This window comes from Micromesistius poutassou, assembly GCF_964030765.1.
Source record: "Micromesistius poutassou genome assembly, chromosome: 16".
Lineage (NCBI taxonomy): Eukaryota > Metazoa > Chordata > Actinopteri > Gadiformes > Gadidae > Micromesistius > Micromesistius poutassou.
Genome location: NC_140286.1, coordinates 11,777,875 through 11,797,870, shown reverse-complemented (window position 1 = coordinate 11,797,870; position 19,996 = coordinate 11,777,875). Strand labels below are relative to the sequence as shown.

Here is a 19,996-nt window from a genome sequence, read left to right as displayed (position 1 = left end):
GTGAAAAGAACAGAATAGGGTCACTGGGATCTCAAAGCAATATTATCCAACCAGACGTGAGCATCGACTGAGGAGCTCGGAGCTGAAACCGATGACATTTAAACGTTACGCTTTTTATGAACTCATGCCATGTGTGTCGTTCGATGGTGGTGTCCGAATTCCTACATAACACAAATAGATTGTGAAGCACGTTGTGGTGTGTGTAGGCTTACTATGTTTTTGTTGTCACTTTGTCCAGGTTGGTCATTGTGGTTTCAACGGTATTTTCACTGATGAAAGGCACACTTTTGAATGTCACATAACTAACTCTATGTTCTACTTTTTGGAATATATATATTTGATGAAGACATTGTAGCAGCCGGTGTCACAGCCCATGTGTTATTCTGACGGACAGGGAAACAGATTCCCCATCTATAGCTCACTGTGTATTCTACCACTGCCATTCTATGAAGTACATCCCATTGTCATGTGTGCATGCTGTGTGTATCTCGCTAATGTCGCCGGTGTAGTCGGGAAAACCTCAGTGTTGAAGCCTAAGCACTGGGAAATGGCCACAGCCATCCACCCATCCGTCCATCCATCATATACATATCTGTGAGGAAGCCGAGTTTGATTTGAAGAGCTGAGGAGGAGTGCAAGCACGAGCTACATCCAAGACTACACACAGCGTGTGTGTGCCAAGCCATGACATCCAGCGATAGGAAGCCAGATTCTGTGACTGATGGCTTATGCAGTATCTGGACGCCTTTCTCTCGGATGTTTCTTTATCAGCTCATAAGCCTGATTGGCTAAGAAAAAAGACATCCTATGCCTGATTTGCCTGTGAAATGAATATTGCCTTAGAACTGAGAGATCAGGATAACGAGGGCTATATTATCGGGTGTAATGACATTTTCACTCTCTGGCTCTGGTGTTTTCAGTCTTGCTGGGATAATGGCAGATATTGGAAGATTAATATAACGATGGAGAAACAATGCGAAAAAAGCATGTATTTTTTAAGCTCAGTAATTGGACCAGTAGCTTTTGCCCAGCACCTCTAAGAGTCCTACTTCTCCAGTGTCGGAGTGGGAAATATACAATGAAACTGTGCAATTTATGACTTTATATGTCGTCCTGCTATGCTTAATGATTTACTGTGTATTATGTGTATATTGTATATTTTATTATGTACATCAAAGTGTCTGAAGAAACGACTGAAAGTTTCCATATTTTTGTGCAAATTTCAATTTGAAAAAAATAAGAAAATATTTCAAACAGTGTTAACATTTTAAAAGATCAATAAAGCGTCTTACAGATCAGCTGATCATTGTGTCTATATGCATAAATAAAGGCATGCTATTTACCCTTCACAAACACGGAATGTAATGTTAGCTTTATAATACAGGTCTGGACATCAAAAATAACTTCCATGAGCAATACTAAACATAAACCAATAAGAAAAATAAAGACTGATCTGTAAGGGACTAGTTAGACACAGGGACACAGGTTCAAAATAAAAGGTTTATTTCCCCAAACGGGTAGTAAGACAACAAAGTGTTGACAAAAAAATGTGAAAGCACAATCCCATCTTACTGAAATACACAATTTCCCATGTTCTCCCGATGGCTTGACAACAACAATAATCTTCAACGGAAACACATGTATACCAAGAGACTGAAACACCACAGCAGAGGGGAGGACTGAAGACTACAAAGACTACAACTCCCCTCAAAGACTTTTTGTGTTTCCCAACATCCTCTTTGAAGCCTGTCCCCTCAGTCAGGTGAAACCAGAAGCAGAGAAGACAATATGAGAAACAAGCATCCTGAACACATGCAAAAACAATACTATATCAAACTGATAATTTTTTAAGAGTCTACAGAGACTAAATGAAATGGTTATCAATGAAACCAGTTTGTTGCTGGTGTTATCGTTGTGTATAGTAAGGCTACGGATGTGAGGTAAATGGGGTATCTGTCACAACTTTCATTGCAGTTTGTGTCATCATGCCACTAGAGGGGACACCCCTGTGTCCGTTAATAGAGCTGCTCTTCCTCCCTTTTCCTCGTTTCACCTCTGACCTTTAGTTATTCATCTTTGTTCACCTCTAACCTTTCCTTCCTCACTACACCTCTAACCCTTCCTTCTTCGTCACTCTCCATGTCTAACCTTTCATTGTTCCTCAGTTTCTCTTACCTCCCTTTCTGATACTACTTTCTCTCCACCTCTCCTTCTTACTCACAGTTACAGATGCATTAACTCAACTCTGGATGTTCACTAGCCTATATCCTTGACAGTGTTAATATCCAATGGCAAGAGGTTATATGCAGGATAAGGAATGAAGAAAGATATGAATACCTAATTTAGAACACTATACAAGTGGATATGTAAAGTATAAACATTGGTATATATATATGAATACACTATAGTTTAGGTATGTGCAGAATGGACACTGCTATAGGTGAGATTCAAGGTGTCATCAACAGTTGACATTGAGACATCCAATGAGGCGCTATCAGTCTTGCTGCAACATACAGTAGGCCTATTAACATTTCAACAGAACATTAAGAACAGAAAATTGTTCAGATGCAGAGGACATGATCAGCTGACAATATTTATGTGATTACATTTAAAGAGCTGTCATGTGTTTTCGCTAATGTAAGTACTTTTACTCATTAATTTTACTCAATCAGCAATATATTTGTTAAAGAGCAACTTGCAGGTTTAATTTATATCCTACTCAATACATGAAATTGTCTGAAAAGGTATTCTAAAAACGTAAACGTAGAAATTACTATGTTACACAAAACGTAAAAAATATAATTTGATGAAAATGCGCCAATTTTTAACCTATCGTTGAACCCCCTAGCAACAAGTCCTATGACGTAGGCAGAGGTAGTAGGCAGTCCCCTTCGCGCGCCACTCTCTCATTGTGGGTTTCGACGTAGTACGAGAGCGGTAGCAAGAGACAGATTGAGTTTGCGATTGAGTTTAGTCATGGTGAATTATTGTGTTTGTGCAGGATGCACAAATTCCTGCCTGACAGAACATCGTGTCCATCATTTTCCGTCAAGGAAAAGCAAGGCTTTTCGTTTATGGGTGCGTTTCGTGCAGGTGAAGAGAGCAGACTTCACGGCAGCGTCTGTCACCGTACACTCGGTGATTTGTAGCGCTCATTTCACTCCGGAGAGCTATCGACAAGGAGATTTGTTGGAGTCTCAGATGGGATTTCGGAGTAAGGATCATGTGAGGCTGATCGCTGATGCTGTTCCCGCTGTTCACTTGATGGTTTCAAGTTCAAAGCCAAAGGATCCACTTGAAACTGGCGCGGGCGGGACTGGAGGACCAAGTGCTACCACTGCTAGTGCTAGCAGAAATGCTTTGCACCGAAAGCTGTCTCTTAGCCGAGTAAGTCTTACTTTTACCTCTTTTAACTACTGTTTTGGTGATTTCCTAATGTGTTAGTGTATTAATGGCGGAATAGAGAAGTGATTTGAGCATTGAGCAATCCTCCAGCTAGTTAGCAACATAGGCCCACAACACATTTGGCTATTGCATTAGCAAACATTTTGTAGCTGATGACGTGTGTTCCGATATCCATACTTCCATAGTACACTATCCGCACTCACTAAGTGCGCTGATTTTCAGATGTCAATGTCTTCCAAAATCGAATACTCCATGGTGCACTACCCAGAAATTCCCGCAAAAAACATCCCGCTGTGAACGATGAACTCTTTACGCGTAGTAGCTATAAAAGCTACAAAATAACTAAATTAATGCAGGCTATGTGGAAAATGCTCGTTGAGTCCACACTTCGCGGTTTGACCGTTTTGGGTACACCATCCCGGTCCTTTCAGTACACTTCTATTCGCCCCGATCTGAATTGGAACGCCCTACCTACTCAAACTAAGCATATATACATACATACAATTACCCCAATATGATAATTTAGGTGTGTATTTGTGTCCTTACTTCACCGGTGGACATATGAAGGTTATATGAAGTAAATATTTCTATGTATTATAAATGTGCAAAAAGGCAGATAGTGTTTTATGGTCTCTCTGGCTCAAAAGTAAGAAATCCTCCAACTACCACAGTGCATTGCGCTCGCTGCCCCGTCCGCCTGTTTCCATTTGGAGGGGGGAGGACCCATTATACTTGCGCGAGTGGTAGCGCGAGCAAACTTTGTGTAAACATATCCCCGTGATACGTTGACTAGTTTAGACTTCTGCTCTCGTTTTTTCAAACGCAAAATGCCCAATAGTTGTTTGGTACCCGGTTGCACCGAAAAGTCTAGGAAGGGACAGAAAGTAAGTTTTCACGTTTTGCCAGTGAGAGACAGTGAGCGTTGCAAACGATGGCTGCGGGCGATAAACAACCCCACTATTGGAGAAGACGCCGGTATTGAAATGATAAAAGGTAAAACGATATGCAGTCTCCATTTCAAACTGGAGGATTATGATAGAAATCTTTTCGGCATGATGAGGGACGCTCTAAAAAAAACTGCTGTTCCGTCCGTCTTCGCTGTGGGCCCGTCCCCAGATGACGAACGGGCCAGCGCTGCTAATGCACCTCCCGCAGCAAAACGCACTCGCCTACAGGTAAAGGCCCATTCACACCCTACGGTAAATACGGATACGGACGCTTTTGTCCGGTCCCGGAGGTAGTTTCGTCCGTCAGTGGCTCCGTCGTCTCTGAGCTTACGAATCCGGAGTGCTCCGGACGAACCGGAGCAATACCACCGGAGATCGAGGCGGTGAGACACCCGATTTGGTCCCCCATCGGAATTCATGTTCCCCCTCGAACCGCCATGTTAACTGACGCCGCCCGCAACCAACCCAGAACAACTGGTCCTACGGAAAGCGAAGTGGTACATAATGACGATTTGCGTGAGCTTGCACGCGAAAACGAGATGTCGCCATTGTCCGATCTTCTGTTATTTAATTACATAACAGTAGCCTACACATTCATAGTTGTGTTATGACGCTAAAATCAACGTAGCATAGACTACTGCCGCACAGCATGGTGTGAGGTTTGTCCCATTTCGCTTTCCGTACATCCAGCTGTGTTTCTAATTGCGTTTCCTCCGTCAGTACGTACGGTAACATAGCAACTACGCACGGCTCATCAGTAAATCAACGTAAGGGGGAACAGGATCTGGGGGAGAACCAAATTGGGTGCTACACCTGCAGTAGAGAAGTCCAACCATTCGCAAAAATAGAGAGAGAGAATAGTAGGCCTATGCTACGCTATCTTTGTTGTGTATCTATGTGTGTATATATATATATATATATATATAATTTAAAAAAAAAACTTTTTTTAATTTAAATTTTGAGCAGAGAATCTGCAGCTTGGTGAGGGGTGCCACATGCCACCGTCATCTCCTCTACAGATACCATAGCCGCTTTCACATATGGACGTGCATCCATCTATTCTCCGTAGATTCTACGGACGTGCCGTATATGTGAATGACATATCCTGACGTTGGACCTCCTGAAAAAATACACACACATACGCTACTCTCGTAACAATTATTATTGACAACAGTTAGCTGAACATTATAGGGTCCCGTCCTTCCACTCCCTTTTTTCTCAGTTAAACACAGAAATTTGTCCCAGTGTTTGTTAGATGTGAAATGAAGCCAAAAAAGACGCTCTCTTCCTCCGGTAACGCAGTCATCGCAACGCCTTTCTTGTTAGCCGTTTCTTCTATTTGTCTGTAACTTATGCTCCAATCTTTCATTGATCGATGCGGATGTTGTGGATGCAACGGAATATATGCATATGCATCGCTGCAGCAACATTTAACATGATCACGATGAGTTCTGCCCGTTTTGCCTGCGTGCTGTCTGCGGTCAAACCAAAACAAATCCGATCCCGTCCCTTGCGACCCTATGTCATATGCCGTCCCTTGCAAGCCCGCCCCCCTTAAGCAGCCGGAGATTCTACTGACACCGATCTCCGCATATCGGGCATCAAGTGTGAATAAGTGTGAATGACCCTCACGGTCGAACCTCCTGCTCCACAAATGCGGAGAAAAGACGGAGGTCATATGTGAAAGCAGCTCATGTTTGCGATTATCGATGCCGGTCATTTTATACATGACAGTCACTGCCCTCTAGAGGTTGTTTTGCGTAACATCCATAACAACGCTGAAACCGGACGGAGGTATGAAGGGTAGTCCCGGAGACAACGTTTAGTACGGACAGACGAATTTCGTCCGGATCCGGTATGAGGCGGCCTTTAGACTGTTGTAATATTCTACTATATTTATGTTTACAAAGTACACAATAATAGCTGCTATCGGGGCAAATTGTTAAAATTGTTCAAAAACAGTAAAGCAGCTTTGTTTTTCGCTGTTATAATCGTGTGTTCAAAGAAAACATGTTTTAAATGACTCATCATTTTCAGTGAGTGATATAATCTAACATTATACTAGTAATAACTGTTGTCTTCATGGTGACATTTCAGAATCCGATTGCTTCAGCTGCTGGGATAGTTGGCTCAGAAGATCAATTCCAAGGCCAGTCTACTTCTCAAACCACACTCTCATGCAGAGAGGTAAGCTACAAATTGTTGTGTGTGTGTGTATACAGTATATAATAGTGTGTGTGTGTTGTGGAAGCAAATGAATATTGAGCAGTTTTATTTTATTCTTGTCCCTACATTCATTTTTTGATAATTATGTGTATTGTATTGTTGCACACTTCTTTGTTATTTGGATAACCGTTCTGCTGTTGGTGTTATGGCACATAACACGCAACACAATAAGGAAAGCTTGCATTTGGTGAAAAGACTAGACTGCGTCGGGTTCTCTGAAGTCTCTGGTGTTTCCACAACGAGACTTAGTGGGGGTTATGTCAGCCATGGTTGAGAAGGAATTGGGGGAAAGGAACTTTAGCTTTGAATCCCTGAAGTACATAAACTGCGACATGGAAGAGAAAGGGATTGTTGCCCGCGATTTTCTCCCGCCGGAGCCCCGCTGGGCAGCGGGCAGCGCTAAGGCAACACCAGGGCTCCAGCGGGAGACAATCGCGGTGAACAATCGCAGGCAACAATCCCTTTCTCCTCCATGTCACGGTTCAGTGTACTTCAGATTGATGTGGAAGAACCAGAGACGTCGGAGAACCCGACGCAGTCGTTTGAGATGCATAATATCGTCTGGAGGTGCACACAGATTTTGGCTGTGATAATATACATTATATGATATAGATATCTATGTATGATATTATATTATTTAGATATAGAGCTCCAGGACTCCCGCCAGAGCACCCGGAGTGTTCTAGAATATTTACAGAACACGGCCTAAAGCTGTGTGTGCCTCGCCATTGCGATACACTGTAAACAGTAGCGCATAGTACCGTGGCCGCAAGCTGCTCAGGGCCACACCCCCACCCTCCACCTTGACCCGCCTCTTAAAAACGGCACGTTTGTGGAGAGCTCATTGTGGAACTGGCTCGTAGTGGCTGTAATTCTGCACCAAGGCTGAATTTCTTAAACATCTTCAAGTACTGTATTAGGGACCCACTAACAGCTATATAAAAGCATTCATAAAGTAGCATGCCATGGGATCTTGGATCTTTCTGTCTTTGATGTTTTCACATTTTTTGTAATGGTTTGATACAATTTTGTTTTCTCTTTTCATATCATTATTTACCTGAAGGCTTGGCATTGATCAGTTACTACCATCTCTCTTGCAGACTGCGCCATGTGAGGAGAGCTGCCCTGGGATAACTGTTGACTTATCAGAGTTTACCTTTGATGAGGAAAACAATTGTTCAAATAAAGGAGGGGAAGCAGGAAAAGAAAACAATTGTTCAAATGAAGCGGGGGGGAAGGCGGAAGTAGAGAACAACTCTTCAAGTGAAGAAGGGGAAGAAGAAGAAAGTGAAGAGGAGAAGGATGACCGTGATTCAGACTGGGAAAACCAAGATTCAGACCAATCTGAGAGTGACGACTCGGGTGAAAGCGGTGAAAGCGGCGAAAGCGCAGAAAGTGACTTGAATTCAGATTCTGAATTGCCTAAAAAGGTCCGTCAACTTTGTCCCGAATGTGGTGCCTTTTTCTTTACCGGCAAGGCTCATACATGCGAGTATAAAATCAAGCCGTTTTCCTGCAATGTTTGTGGCAAGAGATGCACGGACGTACATTCCCTCAAAGTTCATAGCGCAATCCACAAGGAAAGCTATAAGCACCTCTGCAAGTTCTGTTTGGCCCCCTTTAAAACAAAACTTGACAAACATGCCCATGAGGGAGCCCACAAATCCAGTTCAAAACCATACATATGCCCTGACTGTTCCTTGACATTTGCCAAAATCCATGCACGCAATGAACACTTGAAAGGACACCGGGGCCCCAAAAGATATACCTGCCCCCATTGTGCTTCGGAATTCCCGAATCAAAACCGCTTGGAAAGACACACCATGGTGCACACTGGCATGAAAGAGTTTGTGTGTGAGTTCTGCAGTCGCTCTTTCAACCAGCCGGGCCACCTTAAATCCCATCTGCGTGTGCACACCGGGGAGAAGCCCTTCCAGTGCCAGCACTGTGACAAGAGCTTCACTCACAACGTGAGCTTGAAGAGTCACGTTATGCGGTACCATAAAGAGGAAGCTTCCGATTCCGGGCTGAGTGGACCTGTGAAACGGACCAAAGGGACCATTTGGGAATCCACGGGTAGACCCAGAGGAAGACCCAAAAGAAACGCAGCAACAAACTCTATTCCTGCTGTGCAAGGGGAGGCCCCAGACCCAACCACAGCAGCTGAGACGTCAGGGAAGGGCCATTTGAGGAGAGACTCTTCCGAGGACATTGATAGTACTTGGAGTCACAAGGATCCATCCTATGAACTGACAGAAGTGGACAAGAGGGAGGAAAGCAAGAGAGTGAGGAAGAGCAAACGGAAAGCCAGCCAGAGATCAATGACCGATTATATTGTAGAGAAGGATTCTGAGAGTGACTCGGACAGTAACCCTGAGGAGGAGGCTAAGAAGAGAAAAGTTGTCAAAAGTCAGGAAACATAGGAGGACGTAGAGGAAGGCCTCAGAATAAACCTCCAAATCAATATAAGGATCCATTTAATTGTTTAAATGTCACATATCTAACATCCAAACTGAATTTACCAGAGCTGAATGGGTATAACAAAGTAGGTATTTCTGGGGTACATTTTGAAAATGGTGTATTAATATTTTTTCCAATTAGGTTTAATAACTGGACCCGTCATGTGAAATATTAAACAGTCTATCATACAAGTTGCCATTAATATGTTTTAGTGTTAATTAGTGGTGCAACGGATCATCATTGATCCGTGATCCGTTCGGATCAATTATTTCGGTTCGGCACACACATGATCCGCGGATTGATTTATAGAAAAAAATAATTGTGCGCATGTTCAGTCCACACACAGCGTGGTCATGGCGAGCGGAGGAACGGAGGAGCTTGAACACCCCGCGTCATTTAAATCCCCTGTTTGGGAGCATTTTGGCTTCCCTGTCAAAGTTAATGATGAAGGAAAGAGGTTAGTGGATAAAACCGTGACGGTTACACATCTAGCATGACCACGCATTTGCAGCGACATCACCCCGGTGTTTCACTGACAGGAGTGAAACCGAAAGCGACTCAACAACCGCTTATCACCGCGGCATTTAAACAGCCCCTTCCTGCACAAACCTACCGGGCTAAAGCTATCACAAACAATAATAACAATAAACAAAAAGACACAACTTATGTTTATTTGTCTTGTCTATTTTTTTTTTTTGCTGATCCGAAAAATGATCCGATCCGTGACTCTGATCCGAGGAACGATCCGAACCGTGAGTTTTTTGATCCGTTGCACCCCTAGTGTTAATGGATATTATCCTGATATGTTTTACCATTTCAGTAACCAGACACACATGACAATATATAGGGTTAGGGCTAACCCTAACCCTAACCTCCAATATAAAGAACTATCATATTTATAATATAATACATAAAATAGCCAGTGTCCAGCTGACACAAGCAATCAAAACCATTGGGCCTGAATGCTATTTAGGATAAAGTTTCCTAAAGTAAGTCTGGGGAGTCTGTGGTCGTTAATTGTTGTTTCAATCCATTTCCGTTGGAAATTATGTTCTTTTTTCATCATCGTCTTATCATTGGTAGTTTGAAATTAATTGTGTTCAGAATTTGATTTGTTACTACTGGTATGCAAATATCAAGAGTTCTTCAGTTTAAATAAATTGTTGATAAAGCTGACCAGACTTTTGGTTGTCCTTGACCTCTGTTGCTCTTTGCAAACCACGTACAGATTGTGTGTCGATAACTACACAGAATATGCTGCTATTCCTTGTTTTATCCTATTGCCAAATGCCACCAATACTTGCATTACATCATTTGAGGTAAGCTAAAAGTAGTCTGAAAGTAGTTAGTTAGGTTTATTGGTTTTTAGATTAGAATTTGCATCTAACCATGTCCAGCCTACTTAGGTCAGATTTGTTGAGTTATTTAACCAAATCATTCAGCAATATATTTGTTAAGTTAGAAGTCTTCATTCTGCAAAAAAATAAGTGTTTCATTCTTTGTGTGTGTCACTCTACATACTATGGTTTATTACAATGATTTTGTGCTTATGCAACTACAGTATATGTATGCAAACAGTAGATTTTGATATTGTTTTAAAATAAATTGTATTTCTTTCTTCTTTCTTCGCGTTCCACTAAACAGCGCACCCGTAGGTACGCGTAGGCCTACCAGTTTGAGAACCAATGTACACATCATGTGCATTAGCATTAGCATTTCAAACCAAGCTTTCCAATAACAGTGATTATAGATAAGATAAGATAATACTTTGTCTGTTACACAAGGGTTACAGAAAATTTTCTTTCAGTCACAGTCACAGACATAAAAGACAAGACATGGGTGTTGAGGTATCAGCTGACTGTTGTTCATTTTGTGCTGTTCACTAGGGCTATTGCAGAGGGGATGAAGGTAGGTCTTGTAGGTATTTTTACGGGCCAGTGGTAAACGCCTCCCTGATGGTAGCAGCTGGAAGGAGTGATGGATGGGATGAGAGGGTCCTCTGGCTTTCCTGATCACTGCACAGCTGTACAGCTCAGATAGGGGGGGGGGGGGATTGGGGGAGCCAGTTATTTTGGCAGCCTGATTCACTATGCGTATGAGTTTTGTTTTGTGTTTGATGGTGAGTTGGTTGTACCAGGAAGAGATATTTAAAGTGAGAACTGATTCAATGAGGGTGCGGTAAACCAAGGTTAAAATGTCCTTGCTGACCTGAAATGTTCTGAGTTTCCTGAGCAGGTGGAGACGTTGTTGTGCTTTTTTGTATTTTGTGTCTGTGTTGTGAGAAGGACAGGGAAGTGTCCATTTCTATGCCCATGTACCTAAAAACCTGTAGGCCTACTTGTTCCACTAGCTGACCCTGGATGCTTACTGGCTGGAAGCCGAAGAATGCGTGTGTTCAATCACTGTGTAGAAACACTCCAGATGACGTCATATTGCGAAAGGGAAAAATAAATAGATAAATAAAGTCCTCGATATGATGTCACACTTGGTTATTTTACATATGCTATATGCCTAGTTATCATGTGATATTATAGGCTATCGTTTAAAATGAGATGTCATCACAACCAACCTGTATTAGACTTCAGACAGCAGACCAGATATTGTGATTGAGGTGCAACAAACATTAAAATGTATTCAAATGTTGAGGCTAATATTTATATTTTTATGGGTTCCAGCACACACTGGAATAAGGGGAAATGAAATGGCAGATAAGGTGGCAAAAAAGTTACCAAAAAAAGCAAAATAGATTTAAGTATTATGTAAAACTGAAATGAAAGGCATTATTAAGCAAAAACTGAAAGGGAGATGGCAAAAGCTATGGGAGGAAGAGCGGAAAGGATGATGGTACTACAGAGTCCAAAGGAAAGTGGGAGAAATGAGATGTGGAGGGAAGAACAGAAGAGAGGAGTCAGTTCTATTGAGACTCAGATTTGGGTACACAGGGCTGAACAGTACACAGTTTTTAATAGGAAAACATGAAACAGGCAGATGTGACTGTGGGAAAGAAGAGGCTGTAGAACATGTTATTGTGAGAGGTATGAGAAGAAGGCAGGTGAGGGAAATTAAAAAAAAAGAGAAAGCACAATTTATTTAATATAACAATTCCAATAAGTGTCATCAAATTCTATTTCGTTTTCTTAGGGTCACTCATTTGTTTGAAAAAATATAGGTTATACATTTTTTAATTATTTTTATTCATTTCTAGTGGGGAGGTTGTTATTTATTCCACATTCCGTACCAGTAGATGGCGGTAAGTTGTTTTCCAGCCGCCAAAAAACAACACAGAAGAAGAATAATAATAATAAGAAGAAGAGAAGAGACCTCGCTCTTCCGTCGACTCCTCGTTTGTATTTCTTTCGAAATGGTGAACTATTGCATGGTACCGGGATGTTCAATCAGGACAAGGAAAGGACAAGCAGTAAGTTTTCATCTCCTACCCAGAGATTTGGAGCGTTGCAAACAGTGGCTACGGGCTATCAATCACAAGTTTGGAGAAGACACAGCCATGGAAGCCGGAAAACAACAGAAGGTTTGCAGTCTCCATTTCAAGCCGGAAGACTTCGAATTCAATGCCCTGCGAAAGAAGCGAGCCGCTCTTTTGAACATCGCAATTCCGTCGATATTTACCTCTCCAGATGACGACGAACAGCCGTCTGGAACTAGCAGCACTAAACGCATTTGCCTGGAGGTAAGACCCACTCAACTATTACTGATGACACACACTGATACAGTCGTCTGCAGTAAAGCAGCACATCTCATATGAGTTGTATAAAGGTGGCTGTTTACAAAGTAAATCTGCCTTCTTTTGCATGTTTGTGTCGCATGTTATTCTAATGTGTCGGCTTCGTTAAAACGCGACTCGTCAGCAGTGAAGAAGTTTCAAAGTTCAAATTTATTGGGTGTTCCAGATGCCTCGGACACCAGCCTTCCGAGGTCCAAGTGGGGAAATTTCCCAGCTTTCTTGCGGCATTTCTCTGAGGCACGCCCCCTTTTGGTCGCGCCCCCTCTGAGAGTCGACCGAGCTCAATGATGACGCTCTCAACAAAAATGGCTGCGCCCGTGAATAGATTTTTTTTCTTTGTATTTGTATCACGTTGGTCATTTTAATGTCGATTTTAAATGTTCTTACACACGTGATTACATTGCTACTTTATTCCGGTCACCAATATTTGCATTGCATGGTCTTGCTGTGCGTGCAATACAATGTCAAGTTGTTTTTGTTTGTTTTTGAGCTGGTTTGCTAAAGAGGTTAATGTAGCTAATAATAACAATGACTAGCCAATGACATGACACAATCACAAAGACGAACGGGAACGCTATAAGTGCTACGAAACAGGACTTCACAAGTGTAACTCTGAGTCGTCTGGGGCATCTGGAACACACCAGCAGCCTGTCTTCTGTTTTTGTTGCACATTGTTTGAGTCGTATTCAGCTTTCAAGTTGAATACAATACCATACCAAAATCAAAACCTATAGTAGTAGACCAATTGTAAAGTAATAGCATGTACAGAAGAAGACCAACTATTTGTTCTCTCTTGACCACAGACATGCATAGCGACACGTAAAACCGTCGCAGAATCATAAAGGTTCACGAATACGTCGAAGCGACTGCGTGGTAATTGCGTTGCGTGAACGTGGGACCATAATCAGCCCGCTATGTTCTACTGTATATACGTTTGCTGTTATCGATGTAAATCCACCTTGTTTCACGTGTGCTAGTTTGATGTTATTCAAATGTTTTTTAACGTTATTGAACGCATGGCATTTCAGACTCAAACTACATCTGCTGCAGCTTTGTTCTTGTCGTTGGGAGATGATGAGGAACACCAGTCAGCACCAGGAAAGAATCCTCCCTCGTTCCCAGCACAGTTTGTAAGTTTGTACAGCATATTGTCTCTAATGGAATTTAACTAAAACTAAAACTACTGTATGACTAAAATTTGTGGAATTTAACATTGAAAAGAAACCTTGTTTGTTTTATGTCCTTCATGAATGAAATTCCATTTACCAACTGGAGTACCCTCGTGTACCACCATTGGTATACTTGCCACAAAAAAAGCCAGTTTAGGCTCATTAGTGCTTACACTTTAAGAGCATCTGCTCTGTTGTTAAAGGTCCCATGGCATGAAAATTTCACTTTGAGGTTTTCTAACATAAATATGAGTTCCCCTAGCCTGCCTATGGTCCCCCAGTAGCTAGAAATGGTGTTCGGTGTAAAATGAGCACTAGGTATCCTGCTCTGCCTTTGAAAAAACAAGGCTCATACGCGCTGATTTGGAATTTTCCCTGTATGTCGTCATACGGGGAAATGTTACCTCCCCTTTCTCTGCTTTGCCTGCCCAGAGAATTTGGCCCGCCAATGAGGTGTGTGTGTGTGTGTGTGTGTGTGTGTGTGTGTGTGTGTGTGTGTGTGTGTGTGTGTGTGTGTGTGTGTGTGTGTGTGTGTGTGTGTGTGTGTGTGTGTGTGTGTGTGTGTGTGTGTGTGTGTGTGAAGGGCCAGACATTTATTGATTGTGTGTGTGTGTCAATACACACACTGTAACGCAAGTGTTGTACACTTCTTTGTTATTTGGATAACCGTTCTGCTGTTGGTGTTATGGCACATAACACGCAACACAATAAGGCAAGCTTGCATTTGGTGAAAAGACTAGACTGTGTCAGGTTCTCCGACGTCTCTGGTATTTCCACAACGAGACTCGTAGTGGGGGTTATCTCAGCCATGGTTGAATAGGAATTGGGGGGGGAAAGGAATTTTGGCTTTGAATCCCTGAAGTACATGAACCGCGACATGGAGGAGAAAGGGATTGTTGCCTGCGTTTGTCTCCTGCCGGAGCCCCGCTGCCCGCTGCCGAGGCACCACCGCCGGGCAACACCAGGGCTCCAGCGGGAGACAATCACGGTGAACAATCGCGGGCAACAATCCCTTTCTCCTCCATGTCGCGGTTCAGTCTACAGATTGATGTGGAAGAACCAGAGACGTTGGACAACCCGACGCAGTCGTTTGAAATACGTAATATCGTCTGGAGGCACACACTGATTTTGGCTGTGATAATATACATTATAGGATATAGATATCTATGTATGATATTATATTGTTTAGATATAGAGCTCCTGGACTCCCGCCGGAGCACCAGGAGTGTACTAGAATATTTACAGAACACGGCCAAAAGCTGTGTGCGCCTCGCCATTGCGATACATCCTCTGTAAACAGTAGCGCATAGTACCATGGCCGCAAGCTGCTCAGGGCCACACTCCTACCCTCCACCTTGACCCGCCTCTAAAAAAAAAACAGCATGTTTGTGGAGAGCTCATTGTGGGACTGGGTCGTAGTGGCTGTAATTCTGCACCAAGGCTGAAGTACTGTATTAGGGGCACACTAACAGCTATATAAAAGCATTCATAAAGTAGCATGCCATGGGATCTTTAAGAAGTTTTCTGTCTTCGTTGTTTTCACATTTTTTGTAATGGTTTGATACAATTTTGTTACTCATTTTATATAATTTATTTACCTGAATGCTTGGCATTGATCAGTCACTACCATCTCTCTTGCAGACTGCGCCATGTGAGGAGAGCTGCCCTGGGATAACCGTTGACTTATCAGAGTTTACGTTTGATGAGGAAAACAACTGTTCAAATAAAGGAGGGGAAGCAGGAAAAGAAAACAATTGTTCAAATGAAGCGGGGGGGAAGGTGGAAGTAGAGTACAACTCTTCAAGTGAAGAAGGGGAAGAAGAAGAAAGTGAAGAGGAGAAGGATAACCGTGATTCAGACTGGGAAAACCAAGATTCTGACCAATCTGAGAGTGACGACTCGGGTGAAAGCGCCCAAAGCGACTTGAATTCAGATTTTGAATTGCCTAAAAAGGTCCGTCAACTTTGTCCCGAATGCGGTGCCTTTTTCTTTACCGGCAAGGCTCATACATGCGAGTTTAAAATCAAGCCGTTTTCCTGCAATGTTTGTGGCAAGAGATGCACGGACGTACATTCCCTCAAAGTTCATAGCGCAATCCACAAGGAAAGCTATAAGCACCCCTGCAAGTTCTGTTTGGCCCCCTTTAAAACAAAACTTGACAAACATGCCCATGAGGGAGCCCACAAATACAGTTCAAAACCATACACATGCCCTGACTGTTCCTTGACATTTGCCAAAATCCATGCACGCAATAAACACTTGAAAGGACACCGGGGCCCCAAAAGATATACCTGCCCTCATTGTGCTTTGGAATTCCCGAATCCAAACCACTTGGAAAGACACACCATGGTGCACACTGGCATGAAGGAGTTTGTGTGTGAGTTCTGCAGTCGCTCCTTCAACCAGCGGAGCCACCTTAAATCCCACCTGCGTGTGCACACTGGGGAGAAGCCCTTCCAGTGCCAGCACTGTGACAAGAGCTTCAATCACAACGTGAGCCTGAAGAGTCACGTTATGCGGTACCATAAAGAGGGAGCTTCCGATTCTGGGCTGAGTGGACCCGTGAAGTGGACGAAACGGGCATCCATGGGTAGACCCAAAGGAAGACCCAAAAGGATCACAGCAACAAACTCTGTTCCTGCTGTGCAAGGGGAGGCCCCAGACCCAACCACAGTAGCTGAGACATCAAGGAAGGGCCATTTGAGGAGAGACTCTTCCGATGACATTGATATTGATAGTGATTGGAGTGACAAGGATCCATCCTATGAACTGACCAAAGAGGACAAGGCAGAGGATAGCAAGGGAGTGAGAAAGAGCAAACGGAAAGCTAGCCAGAGATCAATGACCGATTATATTGTAGAGAAGGATTCTGAGAGTGACTCAGACAGTAACCATGAGGAGGAGGCTAAGAAGAGAAAAGTTGTCAAAAGTCAGGAAACGTAGGAGGAAGGCAGAGGAATAAACTTCCAAATCATTAGGATCCATTTAATTGTTTAAATGTCACATATCTAACATCCAAACTGAATTTACCAGAGCTGAGCTGGTATATCAAAGTAGGTATTTGTGGGGTACATTTAGAAAATGATGTATTAATATTTTTTCCAATTAGGTTTAATAACTGGGCCCGTCATGTGAAATATTCAAACAGTCTATCATACAAGTTGCCATTAATATGTTTTAGTTTTAATGGATAGCATCCTGATGTGTTTTACCATTTCAGTAACCAGACACGCATGATGATAAAATTCATCCAATATAAAGAACTATTGTATTTATAAAATAGCTCTAAACTAACTTTGAGGTTCTGTCACAATGTCCAGCTGATGCAATCAAGACCATTTGTGACCACCTGAATGCTATTTAGGATAAAGTTTCCTAAAGTAAGTCTGGGGACTCTGGTTGTTTCAATCCATCAACAGTACGTTGGAATTGATGTTATTTTTTCATCAGTTTGAAATTAATTGTGTTCAGACTTTTTTGCTATGCAAATATCAAGAGTTCTTCAGTTGAAATAATTTTTTGATAAAGATGACCAGACTTTTGGTTGTCCTTGAACTCTGTTGCTCTGTTCAAACCATGTACAGATTGTGTGTCGATAACTATACACAGAATATGCTGCTATTCCTTGTTTTATCCTATGTCCAAATGCCACCAATAGGCCTACTTGCATTACATAATTTGAGGTAAGCTAAAAGTAGTCTGAAAGTAGTTAGTTAGGTTTATTGGTTTTTAGATTTGAATGTGCATCTAACTATGCCAAGCCTACTTAGGTCAGATTTGTTGAGTTGTTTAACCAAATCATTCAGCAATATATTTGTTATGTTAGAAGTCTTCATTCTGCAAAAAATGTGTTGCATTCTTTGTATGTGTCACTCTACACTATGGTTGTGCTTATGCAATTACAGTATCTATGCAAATAGTAGCATTTTGATGGTATTGTTTTACAAATATTTTTTCTTCGCGTCCCACTAAACAGCGCTAAACAGCGCATTTTTCCATGGACTATTAACAGTCCGAGGGATTCATCCAGGGAGACATCACCACCACAGAGCAAGAATTAGCTAGCCTAGCTAACTAAAGTACACATTACTCAAACATTATCAATTATCATATTATCAAGTAGAATCATTGTTTTCAAAGACATTTGTCACTGTATTCGGCCCGAAAAATTAAAAAGGTACGAAAACTGGAGACTTTATTATTTGGCGCTGTAAGGGTACTACAACATGGTAAATACTGTATGTTCTGTTAAAGGAGCATTTCACCAGTGGAAACATGAATCTGTATTGGAAGTGGGTCATATATGTAGTCGAATAGTAACATACATTTCTAATTTGGTGCATTCTTGACCGAGAATAGGCAGACTTAGGCGCTTGTGGATTGAAGACAACTCCCACAATGCACCACAACGCACAGCTCCGCAGGCCACTCCCACTGATCTAGAACTCTGCCTATCAGAGACAGTGCTCGGTGGAGCATGGTCGGACCCGGAAGACGAGTGTTTTGCGGGAAGCGACAGGTTTGAATCTTTGAAGTTGGTTATTGAAGGACTTCAGTGGTTACTGAAGGACTTCAGTAGCCAACTCCGATGGATATCTGATATTTTGAATTGGCGGTTGGCATAAACTGGTGTGTGACTGGTTTGAATGGCAACCCAGTTAGGAGTGGATGACGAGGAAGAGCACAATGAAATGGAGTTTGCTGACTGGACTCCAGTGTCTAGATCAGCAAGGAATCTAGAACAGGGTGTTAACTGGAGGGACGAGCTCAGTCAATGCAGCAATGTCACTGTTTGGAACAGTTCAGAAGACGACAGAGTGGCTCTGAAAAAGGTTGTGAGGGAGATTAAAATAATTCTGAAATTCAGAAAGGAAGATGAGCATATAAATCTAAGCCTGATAGTGTTGTCCAGGGAGCTAAGTGATAGGATAGGGAGGTGGAAGCGAAGATTTTAAGAGTGGAACTTGTTCATAATATGTAGAACGGAGGAGCAGAAAAATAAGGCTTTAAAAATTAAAAGTATATGTAAGAAAATGGTCAGCGAAAGAAGGATTCTTGGTGAGAGTAGTGTGACAAAGGGGGTAATAACAGGCATACCTGTTGATGAAGATCTGGAAAAACTCAAACGTGGTATTGTGGGTGGCATGGTGAGTGGAGCAAAGAGACTGAGGGGAGGAGGGAGGAGAGTTTCTGTGCTCCTGGAGTTTCAGGGGGCTGTAATCCCTGACAAAGTGAAAATCGGATGCTTTCCAGTAAGGCCATATGTCCCTCCACTGCTCCGATGTTATAAATGCCAGAGGTATGGACATATCACAGTGGTATGTAAAGGGAAACATGTCCAAAGTGTGGAGGAGACAGGAGAGCACAGATTTGAAGAGTGCAGAGACAATATGCAGGATAAATGCTGCAATTGCGGAGGACAGCACAGGGTAACGTATGGGGTATGTGAAGTCAGGAAGAGGGTGGTCGAGATTCAGCAAGTGAAACCAGTAAGTAACATAAGCAGTGAGTAAGGTGCAAGGACAAAGGGGAAGAGAGGATATTAATGGCAGAGATCGTCAGCTGGGGGCGAGAGCAGAGGACAGTCAAGCAGCCAAAAAAACAAGAGAACTGACAGCTGAAAAGATTTGTTTTCATTGCATATGTAATCAACTATTCTGATCAGGTTAAACAAAAAATTGAAATCATTTTTGGGCTTGAAAGATATATCGTGGGAGAATATCAGCAAGAAGCTGGAAGCAGAGGGAAGGCAGAGAGGGTCAGGTGATAGGCCAACTTGATTATACTACAATGAAACGCAAGGAGCATAATGGATAATGGGCAGAAGTTTAAAGGGATTATAAAATATTTGAAGAATAAATAGACAAAATATACATATGTATTCAGGAAACCTGGCTTTAACCGACACTTTGTAATTAAAGGATATGATAGTATCCGTAGAGATAGGGTGGAGGGGGCTGTGTGATATGTATAAAGCAAGGAATACGATATAGGCTGTTGGCAAAAGGTACAGAATTAGAATACTTAGTAGTTGAACTTTGGACAAA

At 42.4% G+C, this 19,996-nt stretch overlaps 2 protein-coding genes across 3 annotated transcripts; both read left to right on the top strand.

The window, feature by feature from the left end:
• The first annotated feature begins 4,204 nt into the window (after positions 1-4,204).
• On the top strand, positions 4,205-9,251 carry LOC311361045 (uncharacterized protein). 2 transcript variants are annotated; one of them, XR_014638544.1, is made up of 3 exons: positions 4,205-4,398; positions 6,450-6,539; positions 7,679-7,716. XR_014638544.1 is itself a non-coding variant. In XM_084481214.1 (3 exons), exons 1-3 carry the CDS (start codon positions 4,389-4,391, stop codon positions 8,999-9,001), a joined length of 1,605 nt encoding a protein of 534 aa, XP_084337340.1. In that variant the 5' UTR covers positions 4,384-4,388; the 3' UTR covers positions 9,002-9,251. The 2 variants fall into 2 exon arrangements, 1 of the variants encoding a protein (XP_084337340.1); XM_084481214.1 differs by having other exon boundaries at positions 4,384-4,580; positions 7,679-9,251.
• Positions 9,252-12,401: 3,150 nt separating this feature from the next.
• LOC311361429 (uncharacterized protein) lies at positions 12,402-18,104 on the top strand. The gene is made up of 3 exons (XM_084481596.1): positions 12,402-12,726; positions 13,809-13,910; positions 15,591-18,104. The coding sequence occupies exons 1-3, from the start codon at positions 12,415-12,417 to the stop codon at positions 16,890-16,892; spliced, it is 1,716 nt and encodes a 571-aa protein (XP_084337722.1). The 5' UTR covers positions 12,402-12,414; the 3' UTR covers positions 16,893-18,104.
• The last annotated feature ends 1,892 nt before the right edge of the window (positions 18,105-19,996 follow it).

Coding starts and splice junctions, on each gene's coding strand:
- LOC311361429 (XM_084481596.1), top strand. CDS start 12,415: ATGGTACCGGGATGTTCAATCAGGACAAGGAAAGGACAAGCAGTAAGT. Junction 12,727..13,808: donor CTAAACGCATTTGCCTGGAG/GTAAGACCCACT, acceptor ATGGCATTTCAG/ACTCAAACTACATCTGCTGC. Junction 13,911..15,590: donor CCTCGTTCCCAGCACAGTTT/GTAAGTTTGTAC, acceptor TCTCTCTTGCAG/ACTGCGCCATGTGAGGAGAG.
- LOC311361045 (XM_084481214.1), top strand. CDS start 4,389: ATGATAAAAGGTAAAACGATATGCAGTCTCCATTTCAAACTGGAGGAT. Junction 4,581..6,449: donor CAAAACGCACTCGCCTACAG/GTAAAGGCCCAT, acceptor GTGACATTTCAG/AATCCGATTGCTTCAGCTGC. Junction 6,540..7,678: donor CCACACTCTCATGCAGAGAG/GTAAGCTACAAA, acceptor TCTCTCTTGCAG/ACTGCGCCATGTGAGGAGAG.